Raw genomic sequence first — 25,788 nt, forward strand, 5'->3', positions numbered from 1 at the left:
AAATCATCTTGATGAAAAAAAATTACATCAGTTTGCATAAATAAAATGAAAAAAATAAATAAATAAAAAGCAGCTAAATTGAAGCCCCTCAAGAAAAAAGTTAGAGGGTGGGACCAAATAAAAATTTGAAATTCTTATGAGAGAGACTCTTGATAGGTTACTATAAAGCAAAATTTATCTTATTCTGTTATTTTCAGCATGCATAGCCTTATGAAAAAGATGAAACCACAATTTTTTTTTGTTGCATCCTTCATTGTATTTAGTACACTTACTTTTTTATTATTATTATTATTACATAACACCTCCAGGGAGTCCAAAGACTCATCGAGAGAAGGCACTTACCCTACAACTCTGTCTACACCATCTACCATCCACCACTAGTATTTTCAGACAATCACAAACATCCATGGCAGGATCCGAATCCACAGCCCTTTGGCTGGAGAGTGGATACTCTAATCACTCAGCCAACCAGGCTGGCAAAACATTAACAAGCCAGCCAGGATTTGAATCTGGAATCTTCTGATCCATAATCTGATGCGTTATCCGTTGTGCCACTGGTCCACTTATCAAGATATAATTTGTTTAGGATATCCTAAGTGGCTTGAAGTATGCATATTACATGTTGAAAGTTTTTACATGTCATCAGCATTACTGTGAAAGTACAAAACATTAAAATAAAATTTTTTGCTTTTATATAAGTAACTTGGGTATGGCACAGTATAATTTCATTTTGCTAGGGGTAGATTAAAGTTTGAAGTGTTTATGAAACTGTTCTGATTTGACTTGACTAGGTAGCAAAAATAACTGGTATTCTCCCCATGTGATTTATTTTTCCAAAGGAAAAATAAATTACATCTAAGTGATCTTCTTATAAGCGATCTAAGTTTTAATAGCATTTCTTATAGGGTTTGGACATGAGAAATTTAGTGTTTTGTGTAATTCCTGTTAATATTCTACTCTTTCCTTTGGCTATCAAAATGCTATTATCTTGAAATAAAGGGAGCTGAATTGTAGAAAAACAAATTAGATTTGAGTTGCACTGACTAGACATCCAATACATAAATCACTGTTATTATTTTCTTTTCTTTTTTTGTCTTTATTTTTCTTATTATTTTTTTAAACTATTTTTAAAAAATATTTTAAAATTATTGCACATAGCACACCACTGAGATTCTGAAAAAACATTTATCTTGATGGATGATGCTACATACCTACAAACAAACAAAAAAAAAAAATTACAGTTTTCTCTGTTTTTAAAAGACTGTCTAAGCTAAATGGACCAGTTTTTCTTTCTAGCTGCCTATTAAGAGGCTCATAAAAATCTGAAATTTTACTTTGTCTCCTAAATAGCTTTTATGGGCTTCAAAGATGGCTGTTTTTAATTTTTTTTTATAAAGTTTAAGGCAATTTTCATCTTAGAAGGAATGTTGTGTCAGTTAAGATGATTTTGGGCGAAGGGCAGTCATTAATCAAACGCATAAATAAGAGAAGAAAAAATTTAATTAGACACCATTTGAAGCATCGGGAACTGATTACAGAAATAATGGAGGGCTGTAGAAGGAAAAAGGCCACGAGGCAGACCAAGAATTTCATATATAAATAACATAATGATGCTAACTGGTGCTAAGAGTTATGAAGAGATAAAAAGGTCACAAGACAGGATGTTGTGATGTGCTGCTATAATTACCAATCTTTGGATTAATGCACCAAAGAAGAAGATAATATATTTCCACTACATGTATAAATGAAATGCACAAAAACAAAACAGCATTTATCCTAAGGCCTGCAGGGTAGAGTATAAAATGGTGAAAAGGAGCACCTAAAGCGGATAGCTCCTATCTTGAAAACAAAATTACTGTCTTGATAAGAAATCAAAGGGGACAATCTGGAAATAAGCTGCAATTAATTTTAAACCCTCAGAAACTGTAAAAATTCTGTGGATCCATCAAATAAAAGTGGCTACCATAATTAATAAGATGACAGGAAAAATTTTTAAAATATATTTTCTTTCATCTAAAGCAGTAGTCTCCAAAGTGTGGTACACGTACGAGTCGATACGTGGGGGTACGTCAAAAAAAGTTTTATATTGATAGGAAAAAAATTGTCATTAATTAAAGATAAAGAATATTACTTTCTTTCATCAATTAAACATATATCTAATATAGACAAAGATGTTATAAAGATCCTGTAAACTTAAATTTACAAGTAGCACACATTGGGCAACTTTGCACACATAATTGTCCGTGTTTTTAATTATTATATGGTGATATAAGGCATATTTCCTCTTTATAATACTTATTACAATGATTTTTGCTCAATCAATTGGGGGTACGTGATCAAAAAAGCTTGGAGATCACTGATCTAAAGGATGGGATAACAAAATAACACTCAAATTATAAAATTTAAGCAGTTTAATTTCAATATGACCTAGATGGAAGATTATATGCTCTAATGTTGATAATCAGTATGGATCCACATTCAAGGAATGTAAGTGAAGTATTATGTTTGGTTCATTATTACTGTATCAGATGATGGCATTCTTAATCTTAGAATGCTATTATGGTGTATACAAAACAATAATCAAAATTACCAACAAAAAGATATGTTAACTCTAGAATCCTAAGCATGAAATTTACATTAAATTATTACTTTTTGTTATCCATCCGAGTATTAGTTGAATCATCTAGTATTTTTAAATAGCTCTAGCTATTGTGTGAAATACTCCTTTTTTTTTCATTGAAAAAGCTCTGTTTTGAGACTTTTTTTTTTTTGTTTTTTTTGTTTTAATAGGACTATCTCATTCTCCTATATCAGTGACATCACAATCTCTAACCCCCCCCCTCTCACCACGAACTTATGGTGGCCATTTCAGCCATTGAGAATTGTATCCCCACCCCTCAGAGCCTTTGTTTAGCTTATCTAAGCTTGATAATCGAGAGATTACCTAAGTAATCTCTTATTATCTTCTCACTTTAGGAACTCACTTTGCTGGTCAGTTAAATAAGGTTATAGTTAACTGAATGCACCATTACATAATGTTGAATGAGTTTTTGATACTCTAACCAGTTGGAGGATCATTTAACTGTGGGCTTGGTTATTTAACAGTTGGATAATTTAGATTACTGACTGACTTTCTGATGAAATTGCAGAGGATTATGATGATGAAGTATGAAGTGTGCATTCAGAGTAGGAACTAAAAATTCCTGAAAGTTAAGTCTAGTGATCACCCTTAAGTACTTAAATCATGAGTAGTTTAAACTGTGGAGCTGGATATCTTAAAATTAGTATTTCCCAAGTATGCAGTAAAAGAATACTTGTTGAACTGAAAATGTCACAGCAGTTATCAGCTGTGACAATACTATACTGGTCTACTAATTGTTTGGATTATGATTTTATATTATTGGCAACGTGAATGAATTTGGATATATCAGTTTTTTATAAAATTGTAATGTTAATAACCATTAGGAAAACTAATTTGTATAGGAACGGCAGACTGTTGTCTAGTTTTTCTTTTTTCTGTGGAGTGTATTCTGGGAGGTCTTCACCAGAATTGTTTGCCGAGTCTGAGCTACAAGGTGAAATCATAAATTAAACATCAAGGTAATTTGATCAAATGATGTGCTCTTCATATTTGAGAGCTTGAGTGTATGTGTATTCATTGTAAAATTAGAGGATGAGTTAGCTCTAATGGCTTTTGTATATTTTTCTTGCCACAAAATAACTGTGCAGCATTGTAAACTTAATGTCAGACAGTAAATTTTTACTTGCTGTCTCCTGTTGTGCAAGCTCTTTCATCTTAGAGTTTATGTTTGCTTATATTGTCTTATGCACTTTGAAAGGTGCACATTAATTAAATGAGATTTAACTTGAAGTCACCATAAAAAAAGAAAAAAAATAAGTTCACATTTGTGATTGGGGAGGGGAGAAGTGCAACTTTCTGATATAATGTGTTATTATTATTATTACATGACAGCTCCATGGAGTTCAAGGGCACTCATAGGATACTGCACCGCACACCCATCATCTACACACTACATAATTCACCATCCATATTATGCCATCATCTACCATCCACAAATATTTTTATCTGTTAATTACTTGTGTTCTCTGGCTGATTTTCCTGTATGGAGTCTGAAAAACCAGCATTTCCATTAGACAGAAAAAATCCTGCTACCTCTGTATGCGATCAGCCAACTCGCCTTCAGTTGAAAAAAAATCTCCACAACACTAATCATAAAATAAATGATTAGTGTTGTGGAGTTCCCACATTATCAATTGCTTGGAAGAAGTTCAGATGAGAATGTAAAATGACTTGATATCCTGAATTTTTGTTAGTCATGCAGAAGCTGTATCAATTTCTGATAATTTATTATCCATAAACCATGATTTAATAGTATTTCTGTGCAGCTAATTTGGTTTTAATTTTCAATTGAAATTATGTAGAATCTAACCAGCAAATAATCTCTCTTCAAAAGATTACAAAATTATTCATTAGGTCTGGTTTTGTATAATAGATGAAGTATCAACTCAAGATTCGCAAATAGTATGTATTGAATGTTGACTTTCCCAGGAATGAAGGTTTATCTTTTGACCACTCATTTACATAAGTTTAAAAAAAACAAAAACTCAACCATCCCATAAGCAAAGGAAACAGGGTAGTTTTGCCTACTGTAAAACTTGCAGTTTAAAAAAACACAATGTCTTTCATGTGAACATATACTATCAGCAATCTTCCTTGTGTTCAATTGCATTTAATATGTGGAACATTGTCATAGGGTTTCTCCGATATCTAAAAATGAATGAATATTGAAAGTTTTTTCTATTATATGTTAGTCTTTAAAATTAAATTTAGAGGACTCTTGAAACAGCTTCTGTTTTTCAGGTTTGTATTCTCTTAATTCTTTTATTAATCCATTTATCTCTTGGTAAATGCACATTAGGAGATGGTTGTAGAAAGTTTATATGCTTGATTAAAAATTAATTTAATTTTTAACAAGATTTCTACAAACAAGATTATAATTTGCAAGTTTAATTTAAACTTGCAAATTATAATTATAAACCTTAAAGCAGCTATATAATTGTTTAATCATTTATCCATCATTTAAGGGTCATTTAAGGGTCAAAGCTGTATAACTGAGAGGAGACCTCCAAATCGCTGAGTACCAACCAGGTCTTCTGACCTAATGTCTAATCCTCACCTTGTGGTGCACTCTGTTAAGTATCTACCTGGATATTGAACGAACGAGGATGGGCTGGCAATTTGGGATTTAGCCAACCAAATTGTATTCTTATTGGCTTAAACCACAAGTAAAATGATGGTGGAACATGACAAAATTTCATGCTGGCTGGAGCGATGACCAGTTAAACAAGGGCCCCCTCGTGGTTTTCGCCAGAGAACCAAGGCAAACAGCAAAAAGTCAACTACTGGAACAAATTCTAAAACGCACCACAACTCAACATCATCAGAGTACAAGATCGATACTATCAACATAAGAAGCCTAAACAGCAAAGAAACAGAGTTGGCTGAGGCATTGCTGATCGATATAATAAGGGTGACTTAAACAAAAAAGACAAATACTGGTGAGATCTTTCTAAGCAATAAATTCAAAATATTCAGGCAATAACAATCAGGAAAAAGGAGAACTATAGTACTCAACATTGAATACGAGGCTAATCTTGAATGGCAGGCAGTATCAAGTAACGTGATGTGGGCAAATGTCAGAATGGGGAACTGTACAACGAGACTTATTTTAGTGACTATAGTCCCACAGAAACTTTTACTAAGGTAGAAGTGGGGGAATTTTTTGAGACTTTAGAGAAAGCAACTGACAGTGAAAGAGAAAAAGTTGGCCCTTGTTAGAGGATCTAAATAGCAGAGGAGGAAATGATTGTCTGACATACAAAAATATTTTGGGAAAATTTGGAGAAAAGATCGAAGCTAATAATAATGGCAAATGTCTGTTGGATTTCTGCTCTGGACTGGTTATTACTAGCACAATGTTCCAACATAAAAATGTGCATAAATTCACATAGAGAGAAGAGGCAAGGAATAAGAAAAGTCTCGTTGACTATGTTATTGTTGATAGGAATGTTTTTTCACTTGTACAGGACACTAGAGTGTGCAGAGGATTTGAAATTGGAAGTGATCACCATTTAGTCTTGAGCAGGATAAAATTGAATATCATATTGAAAAGAAGAACATCTAAGAAAGTTTTTAAAGCAAATTAAAGTTGAGCAGCTCTCAGGTGTGAAATGTAAACTAAAATACACAAACGTTATTGAAGAAAAAATGAAAGAGTTTGAGAATAGTAAAACCTTGGAGATTCAAGTCCTGAAAAACACATTGATTCAGCCAGAGAGGCATGTGGTGAGGTTTTCTGCAAGGATAGAAAAATTGAACTCCATGGTAGACACTGGAAGTTAGAGGCAGCGAAGGAAAAGAAAGCATTATAAAGAGTTCCTTGCAAAGAAGTCAGCTTGTTTTCTTAGAAAACACAGAGACAAATATAAGATAGCTAAACAAGTCATGGGAAAACTTTGGCAAGAACATAGAAAATAAATATCAAGAAGGTGGCAAAATATTCTGGAAGCTGCTGAAAAAGCTCAGAAATGCAGGAAAGAGTGCTGTAAAAGGGATTAGAGATGATAAAGGTGACCTCCATGGAGAAAAAGATATACTTGATGTATGCAGCAATTATTTTTGAAAAATTGCTAAATGAAACAAGCAGTGATGACATCACAGTGGTAAAAAAAACACTGACCAGGCATGCAGTCAGGAATGCATATCCATACTTGAAACAGAAAAATCCTGAAATGTGGAAAGGCAGCTGGAGTAGATAATATTTGACCATGCTCTAGTATGGAGGTATAAAGGTCTTGCAGTGGCTGCACTGCATAGTTCAGAAGGCATGGACAGAGGGATGATTTCCAAATGATTGGAATAGACTCTCATAGAACCCATATACAAAAAGGGAAATAAAACAATGTGAGAATTACAGGAGTATTTCCCTACTGCGTGTTCCTGGTAAGATTTATGCAAGTACACTTGAGAAACAGTTGAAAAGGATTGTAGAAGGGAAGCTTGGTGAAGAACAAGCTGGATTCAAGCCAAATAGAGGCTATCAGATCAGATTTTCACTTTATGACAAATAGTTGAGAAATTGTGGGAATATAACAGATCTGTATTTAAGTTTTGTAGACCTGCAAAAGGTATATGACAAGGTGCCAGAGAAAAGCTATTCAATACACTACAGTTATATGGTGTCAATGGGGCATTATATCAGGCAATACTACATCTTTGAGTTGTAAGTCAGGTTAGAATTGAAGGAAATACAGGAAGATGGTTTGATATTAAATCTGGTGTCAGACAAGGGTGTTCGTTATCCCTTTATTCATTATCTGTATGGATCGCATTATGAAGGAAAGTGATATTAAATCTGATTTTAAAATTGGAGATGTTAATCTCAGTTCTTTACTTTATGCAAATGATGTTATACTTTTAAATACATCCAGTACAAGTCAGCAAGATTCCTTGACTAAATGGAATAAACGTTGTAATAAATTTGGTATGAAAATCAGCAATAACAAGACATGAAAATAGACAGAAACATTGAAAATATCAACTGTATGTGAATGGAGAACCTATAGAACAAGATAAAACATTTCAGTTACTTATACAAATTAAATATGCAAATAGACAACAGAATCAACAAAGCTAGTTTGGTAGGAAGTCAACGGAATAAATTTATATGGAATAAGAGAGAAATTAGTCTTCTTCTTGCTTTTTTTGTATTAGCCCTGTTACGGAGCCCTTTCAAGCCATAACTGTCCCGAGGATAAGGTGACTAGCCCTATGACTCCTGGTGTGTCCAATGTCTGTCGATGTGTGTGCTCATGGGGCCAGTTTGCCTGCTTGCTGGAAGAAAAATCCCAGATAAACTGGGGAGAAAACCCCTGCAGTTTACACCCAAGACCGAGTATGTCTGAGAAAGATCCTTAAGCTCCTCGCATCAATGACGGGAATCGAACTAACGACACTTTTCCCTGGTATATAGTTGCGTAGTGCATAGCCACTTGCTAACCATGTGGACAGAGAAATTAGTCAAAACACTAAATTAGCTACATACAAGACAGTGTTCAAACCAATTTTAACTTATGGGTCTGAAAGCTGGGTTAGAAATAAAACACTTCACCAAAGACTAGAGATCACAGATATGAGAGTTCTGAGAAAGATTAGAGGCATGAACAGATGACATCAATGGCAATATCATATTAAAAACAAGGATAGTAGGAAAGAACTTGACATTGTTAGCAGAGCTATTCTCAGGCAGTATGGTCACTAATGGGAGAAGAAAGATTAGCAAAACAAGTGTTCTTTGCCAGGAAAAAAGACCCAGAGGAAGACCAAGATATGATATAGGTGAATTGATACAGTAAAAATTGCCTTAGAAGACAGAAATATAAGATCTGATAATGTTGGAGTTTTGACAGATAACAGATTGATTTGGAGGAAAATTGTTGATAGGAAGTTAGTAATGATGTAAGTTCTTCATGTAGTATTATCATAATATCCTGTACACCCCTTGAGGGTACATGTTAGAATTTGACGATGATGTAAGCAAACAAAGTTTGCATGTGAAGTCTACATGGCTAGGCTACTTGTATATAACAACCTTTGTAACTCAGTTTGCTTCAATGATGCCTTTTGTTTGGAAAGACCTGAGTTTGATTCCCTTTTAGGATGCAAAGAACTTTTATCAGGCCTTTTCAACTGAAGCTGAGTTGTTAGCGAGTCTCATATGAAGGTGGCAGGGTTCTTCTTCTTGGAAATTAGGTTTTTCATCCCCTGAGGCAGACAAACTAGCCATTAAAATACACAATTAACAGACATAATGTGCTGGCCACTTAGCATGAGCTGTTTTGACCAGTCCAAATCAAGCTTGTTTATAAAGGCTAATGATTTGCATCAATTGTCTTAATATCCCATAATGCAAAGCATTCTTTCTTTCAAAGTGCCTTATGGGAAGGGTTACTACCCAGACTAGTTTCAACCTTTGTTGAGAGGTCTTATAACTTGGAGCTAGATCCAGAAAAAATACCAAGGTTGAATTAATGTAGAAGTCATACATACAAGTATTCGTGAAGCTATTTCATACACAAACTTTGTTTGCTTACACTTGGATAAAGGATGAAACCGAGAATATAATTTCTTAACAAGATTAATTCATTTTAACACATTAAGAGAACCCTGTATCTTTATCAAATCCCATTCTTTCAGCATGTCTCAAAAGTTCTGCTTGTGGTTTTCACAGAATCAGTGAGATGTTGGAATAAAAGCAGGAAGATCTTTTCCCTGTGGTTCTTGCTTTGCAGAAATAGAAAAACAAGCTACAAAGTAGATTGTTTTTCTATTTGAATAGTATGTCAATCACAATAGTTTACCTAAAAGAAGCCAAAATTAATGAATATATAGAATATATACAATTGATAAGGGCAGCTGCTTGAAGATTTGGATACAAAAATAAAATATTGAAAAAAAAAAATAAATAAATAAAAATTTGGGACAAAATACAGAAAATGCAGCAAAAACTATTAGCATATAGATCATTCCTTCATAAAGGAGGAAATGGAAGAAATGTGCAAATCCAAAAGAAATTTAGATAAATCTGAGGCCGAGGACGTCCTAAAAGAAGGTGGGGTGATGAATTGTCGAATTTTGTTGAGGGAAAGTGGTCAACCATTGCCAAGAATAGAAAAAGGTGGAAAGAACTGGAGGAGGCCTTCGTCCAGCAGTGGATAGAAAATGGCTGAAAAAAAGAAAATAGTAAAGAAAGCTCACCAAGATATGTATTAGATTATATCTGAAAGGATGTGTGCTTTGAAATGTGGGATACTAAAGGAATTGATATGAAGTCATTAGCCTTTTTATACAAATAGACTAATGTCTGTGTGAACAAATAAACAATGTCTGTGTGAAGATACTTCACACAGACATTGTTTATTTATACTTGGATAAAGGATTAAAACAAGAATATAATTTCTGGCAAGCTGAATTGAATTAGATGGTAAGTACTAATACAAGAATTTGAAAGTATGGTGGAGAACATTTTTATTAATAAATAACTTAGCAGAAATGTGAAGATTAGATTGGTTAAAAGCCAAGGTTTATATCTTTATTTAAGAAAGGAGATAGAGATGACTGAAATTTAGAGGAATAAGCTTATTAAATGTGTTACAAAATATGTAATAAAATTTTATAAGACATCAGTATATTGCAAAGAACTTATTCTCAGAAGAACAAGATGGTTTTAGACATGAATGATATGTCTTAAAACAAGTTATTGAAAACAATACATTTAACTTGGAGACATATTTTGCCTTTATAGGTTATGAGAAAGCTTTTGACAAAATATAAAGATTGAGTATGATGAAAATACAAGAATATCCAATATTTTTAGTGCAAGCTTTATAAAGTTTATATCATACTCATCAATTTCCTGATGTACCCTCAAGGGGTGTTCAGGCTACTATGACACCACTACTTAAGACTACATTATTAATAACCTCCTATCAACAATTTTCCTCCAAATTATTCTATTACTTCAGTACACTTCAATATTGTCAAATCTAACGTTTCATTCTTCTAAGGCACTTCTGACTGAATCAATCCATTTAGATCTTTCCTCTGAATCTTTTTCCTGCTATCTTGGCATCAAACACCAGTTGGGAGAGAAAAGGTTGCTAACCTTTTCTCTCAAAAAATTATTGGCATTAGTGAGATCTAGTTAACTGTGAGGATATTTGTGCAGGACAGAGAGAAAGAATAGGGAGATAGGCAGTGTTGCTAATGACAGAGGAATTAAATCCATTTAGGATATAAATCAGGATCATGGGCAGTAGTATGAAATAGGCAAACAGAACAAAATGCATTTAGGCTGTTATAGATCTGGACTTTCAGTTAGGTAGCGTATTTTAATGGGCACTATATAAGAAATTACTGATTTTAACTGAGAAGAGATGGCATTAGGAAGGAGGCAGTCTTTATTCAGTTGCTGAAGGATTATTGCCAAACTAGACATGAGACTTCTTGGAATACAGTCTACTGCCAATGCATTGGAAATAGACTGTATTCCAAGTGTTTAAAAGATTGAAGTGCTTGGAAACGAGATAAGAAAAAAAAATTATAAAGCAAGAGTTACATAGAAATAATGTTATGGAGGGAATTTCAGAAGTGCATTGAGCAAATCCATCGCATTAATTGACAGGTCAGGAAAATAACAATTATAATAAGAAAGGCAAAATTGACATTGAAAAAATGGAGAAACAGGGGAAAGGAAATTCTAGAAAGTTTGTTTGCTGTGTGGCAAGTAAAAGGGAAATGATTAATGGAAAATAACCTTAGTGAACATATAGTAGAAATTGCAGAATTATTGGGAGATCATTTTGCTATAGCATATGTCTCATATGGGAAAAATAGTAGCTTAGCCAATGATTATTAAAGATGTTGCAAGAGTTTGATGTAAATACAGTTATGGGATCAGATGACAATATCAACACATTATAGGAATATGCAAGAGAATTTGGTATAGACTCCATCCCTTTGGTTAATTCACTCTTGTAATGTACAAGAGTGATGCTAGGACAGATGCAGTTAATTATAGACTAGTCAGTGAGATAAAGCAGGGATTAAGTACTGGAGAACCTACTTAAGATTTATATACAAAAATAGATGGATAAGGTTGATTTGTAGTGAAGCATAGATTTTGGGTTAAGCCTTGATATTAGGAACAGGATTCAGTGTTTGGATAATACACTGGTTCCCATAAATTACGGAACAAAGAGAAAAATCGCGATGACTCAGCGGGGGGGGGGTGCATGAAAGTTAGGTACATTATGTAAAAAGTGTTGCTGAGTCTGGTTATCATATACAAATGTGAGTTGCACTGTCAGAGGTAAGTGCAAATGGGCCATGGTAATAAAAGTTGGCATTCTAGAGTAGTTTTCTATTTTTGTCTGAAGTGAGAATAGACATTTTGATAGCAAAATTCTTTGACATGCAGGATATCATTTAACTGAGAATTCAGATTGTGAGCCATCGTAAGAGTGGAGGCTACCTTTGCCTGGCCAAAGTCAGGTAGAGATAGCCATGTGGTTGCATGTCAGTTTGTTCTGTGGTTCATAGACTGTGCAACCATTTCCAACAGTCAGAAGCAGCATCCTGAAGATATAGTTGAGGAAGGCCATGGGCTACAACTGCAGTGGGTGACCGATATCTTCAATTATCTGCTCACTGAAACAGGAGTGCTATGCTGAAATAGTTATGATCTTACCTTGCATCAGTTACAGGAACATTAGTTATCTGCTTCCATTGTGTGCAGAAGGCTTTATAAAGGTGGCCTGTAGTCTGCATGCTCCACATTACCTGTCTCGATTTGCTCTACGTTGTGTTTGTTCTAATCCGGAGAGAACCAGAAATATGTTATCATCACTCTAATATCTGTGAAAGGGGCACTTAATGGCAGAGGTAGTGTGGTGGTTTGGGTAGGCATCTCATTGGGCAGAGACTGACCACCCTGTATGTATTTCCTAGTGGAACCAGAAATGCTGCAATTTATAGAGACAAGGTCCTGGACCTATATATATGCAGGTACAATAGGAGAAACATTTATCCTACAAAATGATAATGCTCATCCTCAGGCAGAGGATGAGCATTATCATCAGTATCTATGGCCTGGCTAACCAGGTCTGCTTACTTTAATCCTATTGAGCATATGTCTGGGATGTTCTAGGTAGGCATGTTACTGGTCTCAACCCTCCTCTCCCAAACCTCGAGGGACTTAGGAGAACTTTGCAGGAACAATGATTATACTAACTTAGCACCTGAATACAATTATAGACAGCGTGAAGCATCATTATGGACTGTATTCTGTGTAGGGTTACCACATTCCTTATCGAGGCACTTTGACAGTCTCATTTCCAGTCTTTATGTACTCATTTGTTAAAGAATTAAAGTGCATTTACGATTTTTGTGGGTGTTTCTTTTACATCTCATATCATGCTACTTTTCAATAAATTGCATAAAAATTCATCATACAGTTCATTTGTGGATTAAGCTGGCTGGAGGCCCCTAAAAATGTTTAGATATGTATATGCTACAAAGGGAACTAGGACTTCACTATAACCAAAAATTAAACACACATTATGTGGTGTAATTTTTTGTGATTAATACTTTTATTTCAAAACATTGCAATAAATTTTTCTTTATAATATCAAGCACAAAATATTTAAAAAATATAAAAATTACAACAAAATAACAAGGCCCCTTCGAGCTTGGGACACCATGTGGCCATCGGGTCTAATACCTGCTTGATCCGCTTCTGGTGCTGTTATGTTTCTCTTTGTCCTTAATTTATGGAAACCATAGCTGAAATTGCAAATAACTTATGTGGAATCTTTCCTTTTTTAAATAGTAGGTTGGTATGGTCTTGGATATTATGTAACTCACTGTATATCTAATATTTTGATGTGAATGCAAAGAATCAAGCACATTGGTAAAACTGCTGAAAGTTTACAACATTCAGCATGAGTTGCCATGGTATAGCAGTACTTAAGATACATTTTAAAGAGTTGCTGTAATTACTTATTAGTACTTATATATAAAGGGCTCCACAGTCTGAGTACAAAGTTACTTGTTTCTTCAGAAGTCAGAGAAATTATCTACCTGTTTATTGAATGAACTGAAATTCAGATTATGTTGAACTATTAGTTTGGTAATTCGAAAATTACCAGTGATTTAGCTTTTTTTTTTTTTACATAAAAGTTTACATAATTATTATGAGCAGTGTTTTTTTTCAACCACTAAATACTTAAATAAGATAACTGAAATTTGGGTTTTAATTGGTCAGAAATTTGATACAACTAGTAACTGACTAGTATCGCCATGTTAGCTGGTGGCTTCTTCTGGGTTAGATGAATATACATATAACAGCTTTAATGTACATATAAAATCTGATTTTTCAATTATGTATTGATTCGTAATCTAAGCTCGTTTGTTTTAAGCTGTTATATGTATATTCATCTAACCCAAAAGAAGCCACCAGTTAATGTGACAAAACTAGTTGGCTAACCAATTAAACCCCAATTTTCAGTTATCTTATTTATGTAATTATTCTTATAATGATAAATTACAATTTGAGAACTGATATTGCTTTATTTATTCTTAACAATGTTACTCATTTTTACTAAATACAGGTGATGTTTTCTGGAAAAGCTGCTTGTGCAGATGAAGTTATGCCTGAAGTCATTGGCTTGGTATAACTAAGACTTTTATCATTTTTGTAATTTCTGATTCTGTGGTTTTGTTTGAAGTACCCTGTGGTGACTTTAAATTTGACACAGATCTCAACATTCTAGCATTAAAAATGCACTGGTTTTATTTATAGGTATCACTTTATGATACACATTTTAAGTTTTTAATTATATTGATGATTAGTTGAATAATGTTTTACTAATTTTTAGGGATAAATTTTTAAAATTTATATGCTTCAGTTATCAATTATATAAGAAAGGTTTGCTTTAGTGTACTAAGATTTATTTTTTTATTTCAGACATACAACACTCCAATGTCCACATCAAGTATAAATGAACCCTATTTACCAGCAAGTTACTATGCCTCTATGTCATTTCCATATTTGAACCAAGGATTGGGTGATGGAGCCTGGAGTAATGGTAGTGATCCGATGACATTCCTTGGTGGACAGATGGGAGGTGGTGACTCGCATTATATGGATGGCATGTTTGGACAAAATAGCTTTAGTGGTTATAATCAAGGCTTCAACTTTTTTGCTGGGACCAGTGGAGATTATTCAACTTGGGGGAATTCTGCTGTTAATACACATAAACCTGCAGGCCATACAGGTTATCATGATGACTATTATCGTAGTTCTTATGATCAGGGAGCAGATAGAGGTGCATTAAAACATGTAGAACAGGCAATGGGAAATCTTGCTTTGACTGATCACAAGAATGACTCTCATTTTAACAAAGATGGATATACTAAGCCAGTAGTTACACCTGGTTCAACTAGTTTGATAAGTGACCATCAGTTAGGAAAAAAATTTGCCACTTCAGATTCAGTGTCCCTTTCTGCTTCTGGACAGCCAGTTGGTGCAAAAAAATTAACCTGGGCTACTATTGCAAGTCAGCCAGCCAAACCGCAACCAAAATTGAAAAAGTCATTTCCACCAGCTCCAATGCTTCATGGAAAGCATAATTCTCCTGGAATGGATATTGGTACCTGGGAAAATAAGAATGGCAATAGTACTGGTGGTCCTGGTGGAGGTAAAATGGGGCCGCCGCCACCTCCTCCACAATCCAGGTCTGCTGCTTGGGGTGCACCTCGAGGAAGTAGGGCTAATGGACCTTCTGGGCCTTCTTATAATGCACTATCAAATCAGCCACAGCAACCTCATGTGTCGTCTAATCAGCTGTCTGCTGGAACTGATGGTTTTCCTTCTCATCCTGTGTTAGAAAAGCTTCGAATGGAAAATAGTTACAATCCAAAAGAATTTGATCTGAATCCTAAGGGAGCACGATTTTTCATCATTAAATCTTACTCAGAGGATGATATTCATCGTTCTATTAAGTATTCCATTTGGTGCTCAACAGAACATGGTAATAAGCGATTAGATGTTGCATATCGTCAACAGGAAGGTAAAGGTCCTGTTTACCTGTTTTTTAGTGTAAATGGCTCTGGACACTTCTGTGGAATGGCGCAGATGGTGTCGCCTGTAGACTATGATACATTATCAGGTGTGTGGACACAGGATAAGTGGAAAGGACAATTCAAGGTTAAATGGATTTATGTTAAAGATGTTCCCAATTCCCATTTACGACATATTCGATTGGAGAACAATGAGAATAAACCTGTCACTAATTCACGTGACACGCAAGAAGTTCTTTTAGAAAAGGGAAAAGAAGTACTGAAAGTAATTCATAATTTTCAACATGTGACATCTATTTTTGATGACTTTCTTCATTATGAGAAACGTCAAGAAGAAGATGAGCATCGTAAAACTCAAGTAAGCTTTTCCACTTTTGTTTACGTTGACAAATTCTATGATAGCATTGGTTTTAGAAGTAAAAGAAAAGCATGCATATAATATTTATCTAAATTATTGATTCACTATAAAGTTTTGTGTTTAAAGGAAACCAATTTCACCTTTAGAAATTTATAAGGCATAACATCTCTTGTAATATGCACTTAGGTTTTCCTGTTTACTTTTTAAGCTAAATGCCTAGGTGATTGATAATGCCATCATAATGCTTTGATAAGTCTAATCAGTGAAATAAAGTATGACACAGAATCCACTTTTTTATGTAACAGAAATATATCTAAACCAATATAATGCAGATGTGAAAGAGATATTTCCATTATGGTGAAAGATTGCAAAAAAATAAAAATAAAATTCTTATACTGTTGCATTATTTACTTTACTTCATATTAAACTAATTAGATAACTTTTTGTTGTTAATGTGATAGAAAATAATATTTGCAACACAAGATGGATCACATTGGCATAAACTGTACTCATTATCTATTTCATTGTCATACCTCTTGATAACTAATCTCTGTGTATGTGTGGACCCACTCACTTTTGATTGACCTCTGCTGGGTAGCATTCACTCTGGTTGCTGTTATAAAAAATGCAAGTATTTTCACCAAATGCATCATACAATCTATTCTTATTATAGCAAACACTGTAGTGACAAACTGCTGAAAAGTCCCTGTCAGAATCTGTTGGAAATTGCAAATATATAATATTTGGCTAAAAACAGTTGTGTAGCCAACTGTTCATTATTTAAAAAAAAAAAAAAAAAAGAAAAAAAAAAGGTATATAGTCCTGTGCACCCTATGAATTAATACAAGTGCTATATCTTGTTCTTTAACTGAGCTCATCAGAACTGAAAGTACTCCATTTGTTTGATCCATTTATTTTCTGTAATCGAATTGTTGAAGCAGATCCACTTTTCATTGCAGGTGGCATTTCATTTGATATGTTCATCCTAGGGATCATTACTTACATTTATTCTGTACATAATATTTTTATTTAGCATTCAACATCTTTATTTTGCTCTGCTAATGGTCACTTACAGCTTACAAGCCTAATATCACCAGTTCCTGCCTACCATCGAAGAAAGTTAGTGAGTTTGAATAGGTGGTGCTTTCAGTGGGGACTAAATATGATTTAATAAATTGCAAATATCTGACCACTTTGGTTTTCATGTCTTTTGTTTCGTGTATTCTGAGAATTGTAAGCAACCATTACAAGATTGTCGAGTTGCATTTTTTTTTTTATTTATTTTTTATTTTATTTTATTTTTTAGTAAATACTCCTTTAAGAACTGTAACATTTCATTTCCAAATTTATATCTGTTAAGTAACTCATGTTTGATAGTAATCTTAGTACAGCCAGATGTAATGCTTCTAAGTTGACTTTCTTAGGCTAAGAATATGATTTTTTTTTTTTTTTAAACCTGCTTCCCTTTCCCCCCTGCAAATTTCAAGGCATGGACAAGGATGGTACATAATGATCGGGGGGGGGGAAGCAATTTCTCCTCTTATAATTTCATGATGAATGTTAAAAGTTTATAAATAATGGTATAGAATCACTGTGGAAGAAAACATTCCATAAAAATATCACATATAACCATTTCTATTGCTTTTATAGATGACATTTTCAAACTGTAGATTTTGGCCTATTCTAATGCATATTAATCATCATGCAGTTGGTTCAGGAGCATCCTGGTGTTTTTTGAAGTTGAGTGATGAGCATCTGTTCCTTATCAAGTTCACTATAGTTGCAATGTGTGGTCCCACACAAGTACAAATCTTATGAAACTAATTCTGGTATCATTAAAAGTGTACCAGTAAGTCAGTAGAAATTGAATCACACCATTCTAGATATTCTATTCTGTTAATTCTCCTTAAAAGTTACTTTCAGGCTCTGCTTTCAAAGTTAAGTTTGTTAATGATAGAGGTTTTTGCTGTTTTTTAGAAGTCTCACAAACTAGAATACATGGTTTATTTACCATGTTTCATTCTTTCAATTGCTCTTTTTTAAATGTGGGGTTGATCAAAAGTAAGTCCTGGCATACAAATGTTGTAGTATTGTGATATCAGAGCTTGCACTCGCTTTTTTCTTGCATATTGCATTACAAAGATACATTCTAAATCAGTGGTCGCCAAAGGGGTCATTATTGATCCCCTGGGGTCGACAGAAAAATATAAGACATCATTAAATGGGTAATATTTAATTCGGTTAACTTGGATTACCTCCATGACAAAAGACATGGAGGTAATGACAACGTAATTAAGAGTGAATCGTGGGATCAGTACCTCCATCTTACAGGTCCATGAATAGGACCTGTAAGATGGAGTAAGGTCATGAAAATAGTTACTGAGGCCAATCAAGTAGGCCAAAATGACGTATTTACCAATAAACAGATGTTGGTGGTTCCTGCCGGCCGGCGCAGTGGGAGCGAGATTCCAACATGTGCGTGGTTCTTATTTACTGATACAAGTGTTCGATCCCAGTCTCATTTTTGCGCATCGACATATAAGTGAGCATTAATGTTCTAAAATTCATCACCATATTATCATTCAATCGTTATTCATTCACGAACTAAACTTTTCTATGTTGAAGAGTTGAGCAGCACTGGTAGTAATACCAGTGATTTACTACTACTATCACTAGTAATACCAGTGATATTACTAGTGATAGTAGTAGTAATATAATAATATATACTATATTATACATACAATAAACACTGTAACTATAAAATAAACAATCTAAAAACTCACATAAGCGTCTTTTTTTTGCTTGTCCTATTATAATTACGTAATAGTAAAATATAGGGTGTCTATAAAAAGTCAAGAAACTCTTTAAGGGGTCGACGGGCAAATAACTTTGGCGACCCCCTCTTCTAAATGCTCTATTTTACAGTTTTGCTGTGTTTTACACACGAAGTTAAGCTATTCAACCAAAGCTTCTTGTTGGGGGGGGGGGGATTAACTGAGACTTTTGAAAGCATATCTGGAAAATGTTGATTGAACTCTGAAATACCTTATTCCTTTCTCTTGCAATAGCATAATGCTGCATATCATGAGCTCTTGTTAATATACACCAACAAAAAACCATGCAGGAATTAACAATCTGGAATGTGATCTATGATTGCAGATAACATTTGTTCCAAATACCTTATATTCCAGTTGATTCTTGCTTTAGTAAATACTGTTGTAATAAACTCAACACAGCTTCATAGGCAAATTGTTATGCTAAAGTAAATTTACTGTGGCAAATTATCCATTATCGCAAACTGTTTCTGTTATCCTTATGAGTTGCTGTAGCGAGTCAGATATTGAATCAGGATATTTTACTACCTCATAGTTGAATATACAGCTAATCGTATAATCTGCCCATCTTACCTAACCTGCATTTGTGTTAGTGAATGTAAAACAAGTATCATATATATAAATCTCACTCAAAAGGTTGCAAGACCTATAGCACAGAGTGCCATGAATGTATAAGTGGATAAGAAAGAAAAAGAATCATTTGCATGAATGGCTGAGGGTTGTAGTCTTTGTGAAAGATGGTGAGGAAGGTGGTTCCAAAAAACAGAGGTAGGCAGGATAAAAGAAGAGGAAGAGAAGCTGTTCAGTAAGTTTGGAGCTGGACAGTGAATGGATGTTGACTGGCAGTTGCTCTTGTTATTATAGTCTTTGAAGTAATGATAGTTGCCAGTTCAACAGAACATTGTCATGAAAGTACTTACATAAGAATGAAACAGTATCTTAATTAGATTGCTCTCTTCTCGATAGCATCAAGCAATTTTAGAAAGATTTTGGGTGTATTCTTTGGTTGGATGGATTTAGGATTTATACAGTTAGTGGTGTACATGCAATAAGCAAAACCTTGAGTGGAAAATTACACCTGGTTCTTTCGAGGCTGCAGAAGCTATGGCTGATATGTGGTTGTTCCAGTGAAGGCTAAGGTTGAAAATCAGGAAGAAGAGAAATCTAATATTGTATGTAGATCTGGGTATTATGATAAATAAAAGAGATGGGTTCTGTGATTTTAGCACCGAAGTTCATAAGGTTATCTTTGCCCTGCTGAGGAAAATAGCTAAATCAGAGTTTCAGCCATTGGTTGGTTATGGAAGATCTTGAAGCTTCTAATGGTCATAAGATTCATACGAAAAGGAATGGAGTGTATTGTTACAGCAAAAGTTATGAATAGGATTTGAAGTCAGTGAGAGCAGGTGATTCATGTAGGAGAAAAGGAATGGGTGAGAGTATAGAGGTACTCCTGCATTGGTAGGGAACTTTGAGATGAAATCCTCTGACTTAACCTATATTGCTGTTTTAATCCTATATCCAAACATAAGCAAACAAAGTTTACACGTAAAGCATTTTCATGATCAAGGCTACTTGTATGTGGATGCTGTTGGTCACATCAGTTGCCTTTGTATTCCATAATGCAAGACATCCTATACGTTATAGGAAAAGTCACTACCCTGATCAGTTTAGACTTTTATTGAGGTTTCATGAGTGGGAGCTAGAAGAACAAGGAAAAGAGTGAGGTTACACGAATGTAGAAATTTTTTTGATATACACATAGCAAAATAATATATTGCCATATTTTTAAAGGAGTTTGGATCAGTTTGTAGATTTTTTTTTTTCATGGTCATCAAATAAATTATAATAGACAAATTATATTGTTTTAATCTTATTAAAATAAATTGGTCAGGTAATGGCTGGCATTTCCACAATGCATAGCAATATACATATTGGAATGGAAGTGTGCTTTGCATTATGGGATACCAAGGCAATTGATGTGAAACCAGTAGCCTCTATATACAAATATCCTAGCTATTGAAGACACTTCATTTCTTAAATTAAAAATTGCCAAGAAATTATATTCTTGTTTAATCACTTTACCCAAGTAAACTAACAAAGTTTGTATACACTTTGGTAAATATAATTTCTTGGCAATTTTTAATTTTATGTATAACCAAGTGAAAAAATGTTCTAAAATGTTTCTTCTTGCCTTCTAATTTACTTGATAGCCAAGCAAAAAAAAAAAAGTTACTTTGGGACATCATCTAGCATGACATACTAAGTGGCCAGAGAGGAAGCTGGTGAACTAATTAGGAATGTAAAAGGCAAGACAATGGTAGTTTGTTGAGCAGCGAGTCCAGGTCGTATAACCTACAGATGTCATGAGCAAAGCTTGCGAGTTTCTTCAAACCTTTCCATGGCTTGTATCCAAAGTAGATAGTGAAGGATAGATTATTAGCTGTGGATATGAATGGTGGAATCCCTATTGTAGGTGATTAATGAGTAGAGCCTTTAAGTAGTGAAAAAATTGGCTATTATGTTCTCCATGGTTTTTGAGAACTTGAATAAGTATAATTGGACAGTACTGTGATTCATAACAACTCTCATGACTGAACCAATCTGATAACATGTTTTTTTTTCCCCCTCCATTTAGGAGGTGGTGTCCAAGATTTCTCTATTGCTTTACTGATTTCGTTGTAATAATTTCTATCGTTATCATTGATCATCCCCTCCGATTTACTTTCCTTCCTAAGGTTGATCAGATCAAGTGCTTCTCTTGAAAGACTTTTTTTCATTTCATTTTCTTTCCATTTGCTTTTGTGATATACTTATTTGCTGTTTCAATCAGCATCATCTTGGCCTGGTTTCATAATTCATCTGTTGTAGCTATTTCTGCATGCTATTAAGACCTTATGGAATCTTTCTTGCTAATCTTCTTATAATCAGGGATTCTGTGAGATCACATCTGTTTGCAGGTTTGTGCTTTTGGGTTTTTAAATTAATCAGCAGTTGGCAATTAGCCTGTTCCATAGTCTGCTCCAGCACAAATCTGAGTTTTATACCATAGTTTAAAACTCAGATTTGTTTCTAATATTTTTCAAATTTTGTTTCTAATCAAATCACCTGTTTCTAATCATTTACAGTTTGATTTCTAAATCAGTCTCCAGGGGACCTCAGGTGTTGGCATTAACAGATTTTGCCATTGTTCATGGTAATTCATTCTCAATGCCAAAATTTGTAAGCTTTTTGCCTCTGATTTCTAACACCAAGTCCATATCTCCCATACATTCCTCCATTTCTGTCAAACCTTGGCATTTAGGTCTACTCAGAGCATTAGTGTCCTTATATTGGTATATTCTTCTAAAGGCTCTATTTGGTTCATTGTTAGATGTCCATGTGCCCTCATCAGTTTTAGCTGTAAGAGCTTAAACATGAAAAAATGTGATCGAAATGGTTTTACATTGATCCCTATGGTAATAATTTTGTCTCTGATAAAATTGACACCCAAAACATTTTGCCATGTTGCTATCAGTCATCATAGCTACTCTGGCATAGTTAATTACTGCAAACCAGAGAAGTAAATGATATTCACCTTGGTCACAGAATGACCTGGCCCTCTTTGGTGGGGTATTTCCCTAAGAGAGATTAAATTGTTTCTTGACAGATTTGGTGTGGAATTGAGAAATGGATCAGTACTTTTCCTTTTGTGCATGGAGGTGCCATCTTGATGTGTCACCTCCACACCCTTGATATATTGAGGCTGGTGGTGCTTCAATATATTTGAAAAATAGCAAAGATTTGGGTTCTCACAGGATAATAGTTGATGGTTTCCCTTTGCCTTTTCTACTACAACTACATGGGCAACCAAGCTGTTCATTTCAACCCTGTCTAAATATATTCATTCTGGCAGCCATTCTACTGAACTAAATAGTTAATTATTGATTATTAAAATATTTAAGGGAATTAACATCATCAGAGGAGAGTATGCTGGTACAGATATGTGCATGCAAATAGTACGTGATTAAGACAGAAGTAGAGAAACAAAGGAAGGTTGAAGTCTTAAATTATTGCTACTGAATTTCCTCTTTTGCTGTTTGCTAATTGTCTGAGAATGGGTATTTCTCAGATGGAGGCAGTTTAATGCATTAATATTTTGATGAAGTTAAGACAATTTATTAGAGTAGAGGCAGATTCAAAGAATGGCTTTTTATACTTGTATTTACTCTGATATAAGATGGCATTTTTTTCCAGTGGATCCTTTGATGGGTGTACAAGGCATCATCTGCTAATTATGAGCAGCTATTGGATGTAGGCTTGGTGCTCAGAGATTCTGAAACTGGTTGCCTTGCTTTGTTTGGTCACGGTAGGATAATGTCTAATCTTCACCTCCCCGTGCTGTAACCCATTAGTAGGTAACTAGTAGCTTTTAGCGTAATGACGTCATTGCTGCCCTCGTTAACATTGCTTGACTTTGCGACCTTTGGTTGCTATTTCGTCATCACTAATGTGGCATAATCCATACTTACAGCTTTACATAAGTTGACATGTATGCACTTTTACAGCATAATAACAAGATTCTATTTAGTACATTGTATTTTCAAAATTTCTAAATGTTGAGAAAAAAACTAGAAAATCAATTGTGAAAATTTAGCAAAGTTAAATTTGTCCGCGAGAGATTTTACATTATCATAGTGTATCCATTCCTCTTTATCTAACTTAGCTGTAACATTGTTATAAAATATGAGCAAATTGCTAAAACATGACCTTCCTTTAGTAAACCCATGCTGTTCCTTACAGAGTATAATGTTTGTCTACCATTTTCTGTATGCGAGTTCTTATCAACTTCTCTAAAATCTTCACTAGCACACTAGAGATACTGATAGGTCAGTAGTTAGACACATCAGTTTTTGTGCCACCCATGTTCAATGAAACTATCATACATTCTTTCCATCAAAGGCCTAGCCAGACATGCTGATATTTCATCTATCCCCATTGACAAATAGGGACAGATGAAATATCACCAGGTTATGCAACAGCTCTTCAACCTCATTTTCATGCACCTCTATCTCTTCATCCAATGTAGCAGTGGCACTATGCACCATGTTACATACACCTGGTTGATATATCTTAGCAAAGTGAACACTCATCAACTGAACAATCTCATTAGTTTCTGACACTAGAGTACTATCTGCATTCTATAAGCTATTCTTCCACGTTCATTCTTTTACTTGCAGCATAACGATAAAATTCTTTTGGATTGCCTTTAGACTGCATAGCCAATTTCTTTACATACTCCGATTTAGCTTTTCTGGTCTGCACTTTATAACTCCTCTCACTCTTATTCTCATGATAATTTTTCCACATCATCTTGTGGATCTCTTGCTTAATAAGGTTGCACATCCCTTTTACTCCTAGCCTATTTATTCTTTGAACACTAAGGATACATTCAGATACTGCCTCATTTAAGCACTTTCTGTAATGATTCAAAAATTTCCTCCGTTCTTAGAATGTTCTGCATGAACATAGCCACAATTAATTACAGCAAATGGAAAGTGTGATAAGGAAATATTAAGGATAGAAATTGCTAGATCAACCTTTATTAGCATGAAAAACATTCTGACCTCAAGGGAAATTCACACAGAAATAAGAATTAGGCTGTCCAAATGCTATGTATGGTGAACATTGCTATATGGATGTTGGAAGTTTTTTCATTTGGTTAGACTATAAATTATATATTTAGTTTAATCCTTTATCCAAGTGCAAGCAAATAAAGTTTGTGCCTGAAGTATCTTCAGGACTGGGGCAACTCATGGCAAAGGTGGACTAAGTTCTCATCACTTTCCTTAGTATCCCATAATGCAAAGCACATCTCCTTGCGGACATGTACACCTCTATGCATTATGGGAAAGGTCACTACCCATACCGGTTTCGACCTTTATTGAGGTCTCTTCAGTGGGAGTCGGACCCAGTGGTGATACCAAGGTTGAAGCAATGCAGAATTCATATTTCAACCTGGCATTAGTAAGATGGGGTGTCACAGATACCAAAGATTTTAAATTGACTAACTTTTTAACTGTGCGTGGCAGTGAGTCATGCCTCAGTATAGCTTCCCTTCCCATAACCAGCTACTCGACGCCATGGACAACAGGCTGTTGTGTGCAAGCAAGTTTAGTGTGGGATCCCACCTTACCGCTGTTGTTACACTTTCCCACCTTACTAACGCCGGGTTAAGGTGACCAGTGGTGTAACTCGGGGTTCAGTCTTAAGACCTTTATTGTTCAATCTATGCATTAATGACATCAGGCAGGGTCAAACATTTGACGTGCAATTGTTTGCCAATGATGTAAAAATAGGCAATGCAATCAGGGATGTTACTGATATTCAACACTTACAAAATGATTTTGAATAAGCTGGAAATTTGAGCAAACAAAAATGGCTGTCAGTTTAAAGTTATGCACTTTGGCATGATGAGATTATTTCCTGCAGCATATTAAATTAGCTAGGTTATGCTACAAGAAACTGATAAGGCTAGGGATCTTGGCATAATGGTGGATAGGAATTTGAAGTTCAAAGATTATTATTATTACATAACACCTTCAGGTGGTCCAAAGACTCATCGAGGGATGGTACCTGCTCTACAACTCTCCATCTTCTTCATCTATGCCAATGACATCTACCTCTGACCACCACCACCACTAGCATTTTCACAAACAAACATCCATGCCCACGGCATGATTCAAACCCACAGCCTTTTGGCTGGTGAGCAGATACGCTAACCACTCGGCCAACTAGGCCGGCATAGCAAAGATCGCATAGCAAAAGTTGAAAATACAACTTAAAGGATAATTGCAATGTTGAAGCGAACCTTGACATGTAAGGATAAGAAAGTC

At 34.6% G+C, this 25,788-nt stretch overlaps 1 protein-coding gene across 2 annotated transcripts in view; it reads left to right on the top strand.

Annotated features, from left to right (window-relative positions):
* Positions 1–25,788, top strand: part of LOC150092628 (YTH domain-containing family protein 2-like) — a 145,467-nt gene that overhangs the window by 82,829 nt on the left and 36,850 nt on the right. For both annotated transcript variants that reach the window (XM_090414630.1, XM_090414631.1), the window contains exon 3: positions 14,607–16,079. In XM_090414630.1, the coding sequence (XP_090270756.1) occupies positions 14,607–16,079 (1,473 nt within the window). The remainder of the gene's footprint in view (positions 1–14,606; positions 16,080–25,788) is intronic.

Source organism: Typopeltis vanoorti, chromosome 25, assembly GCF_054136105.1.
Source record: "Typopeltis vanoorti isolate ZY-2024b chromosome 25, IOZ_Tvanoo_1.0, whole genome shotgun sequence".
Taxonomy (NCBI): domain Eukaryota; kingdom Metazoa; phylum Arthropoda; class Arachnida; order Uropygi; family Thelyphonidae; genus Typopeltis; species Typopeltis vanoorti.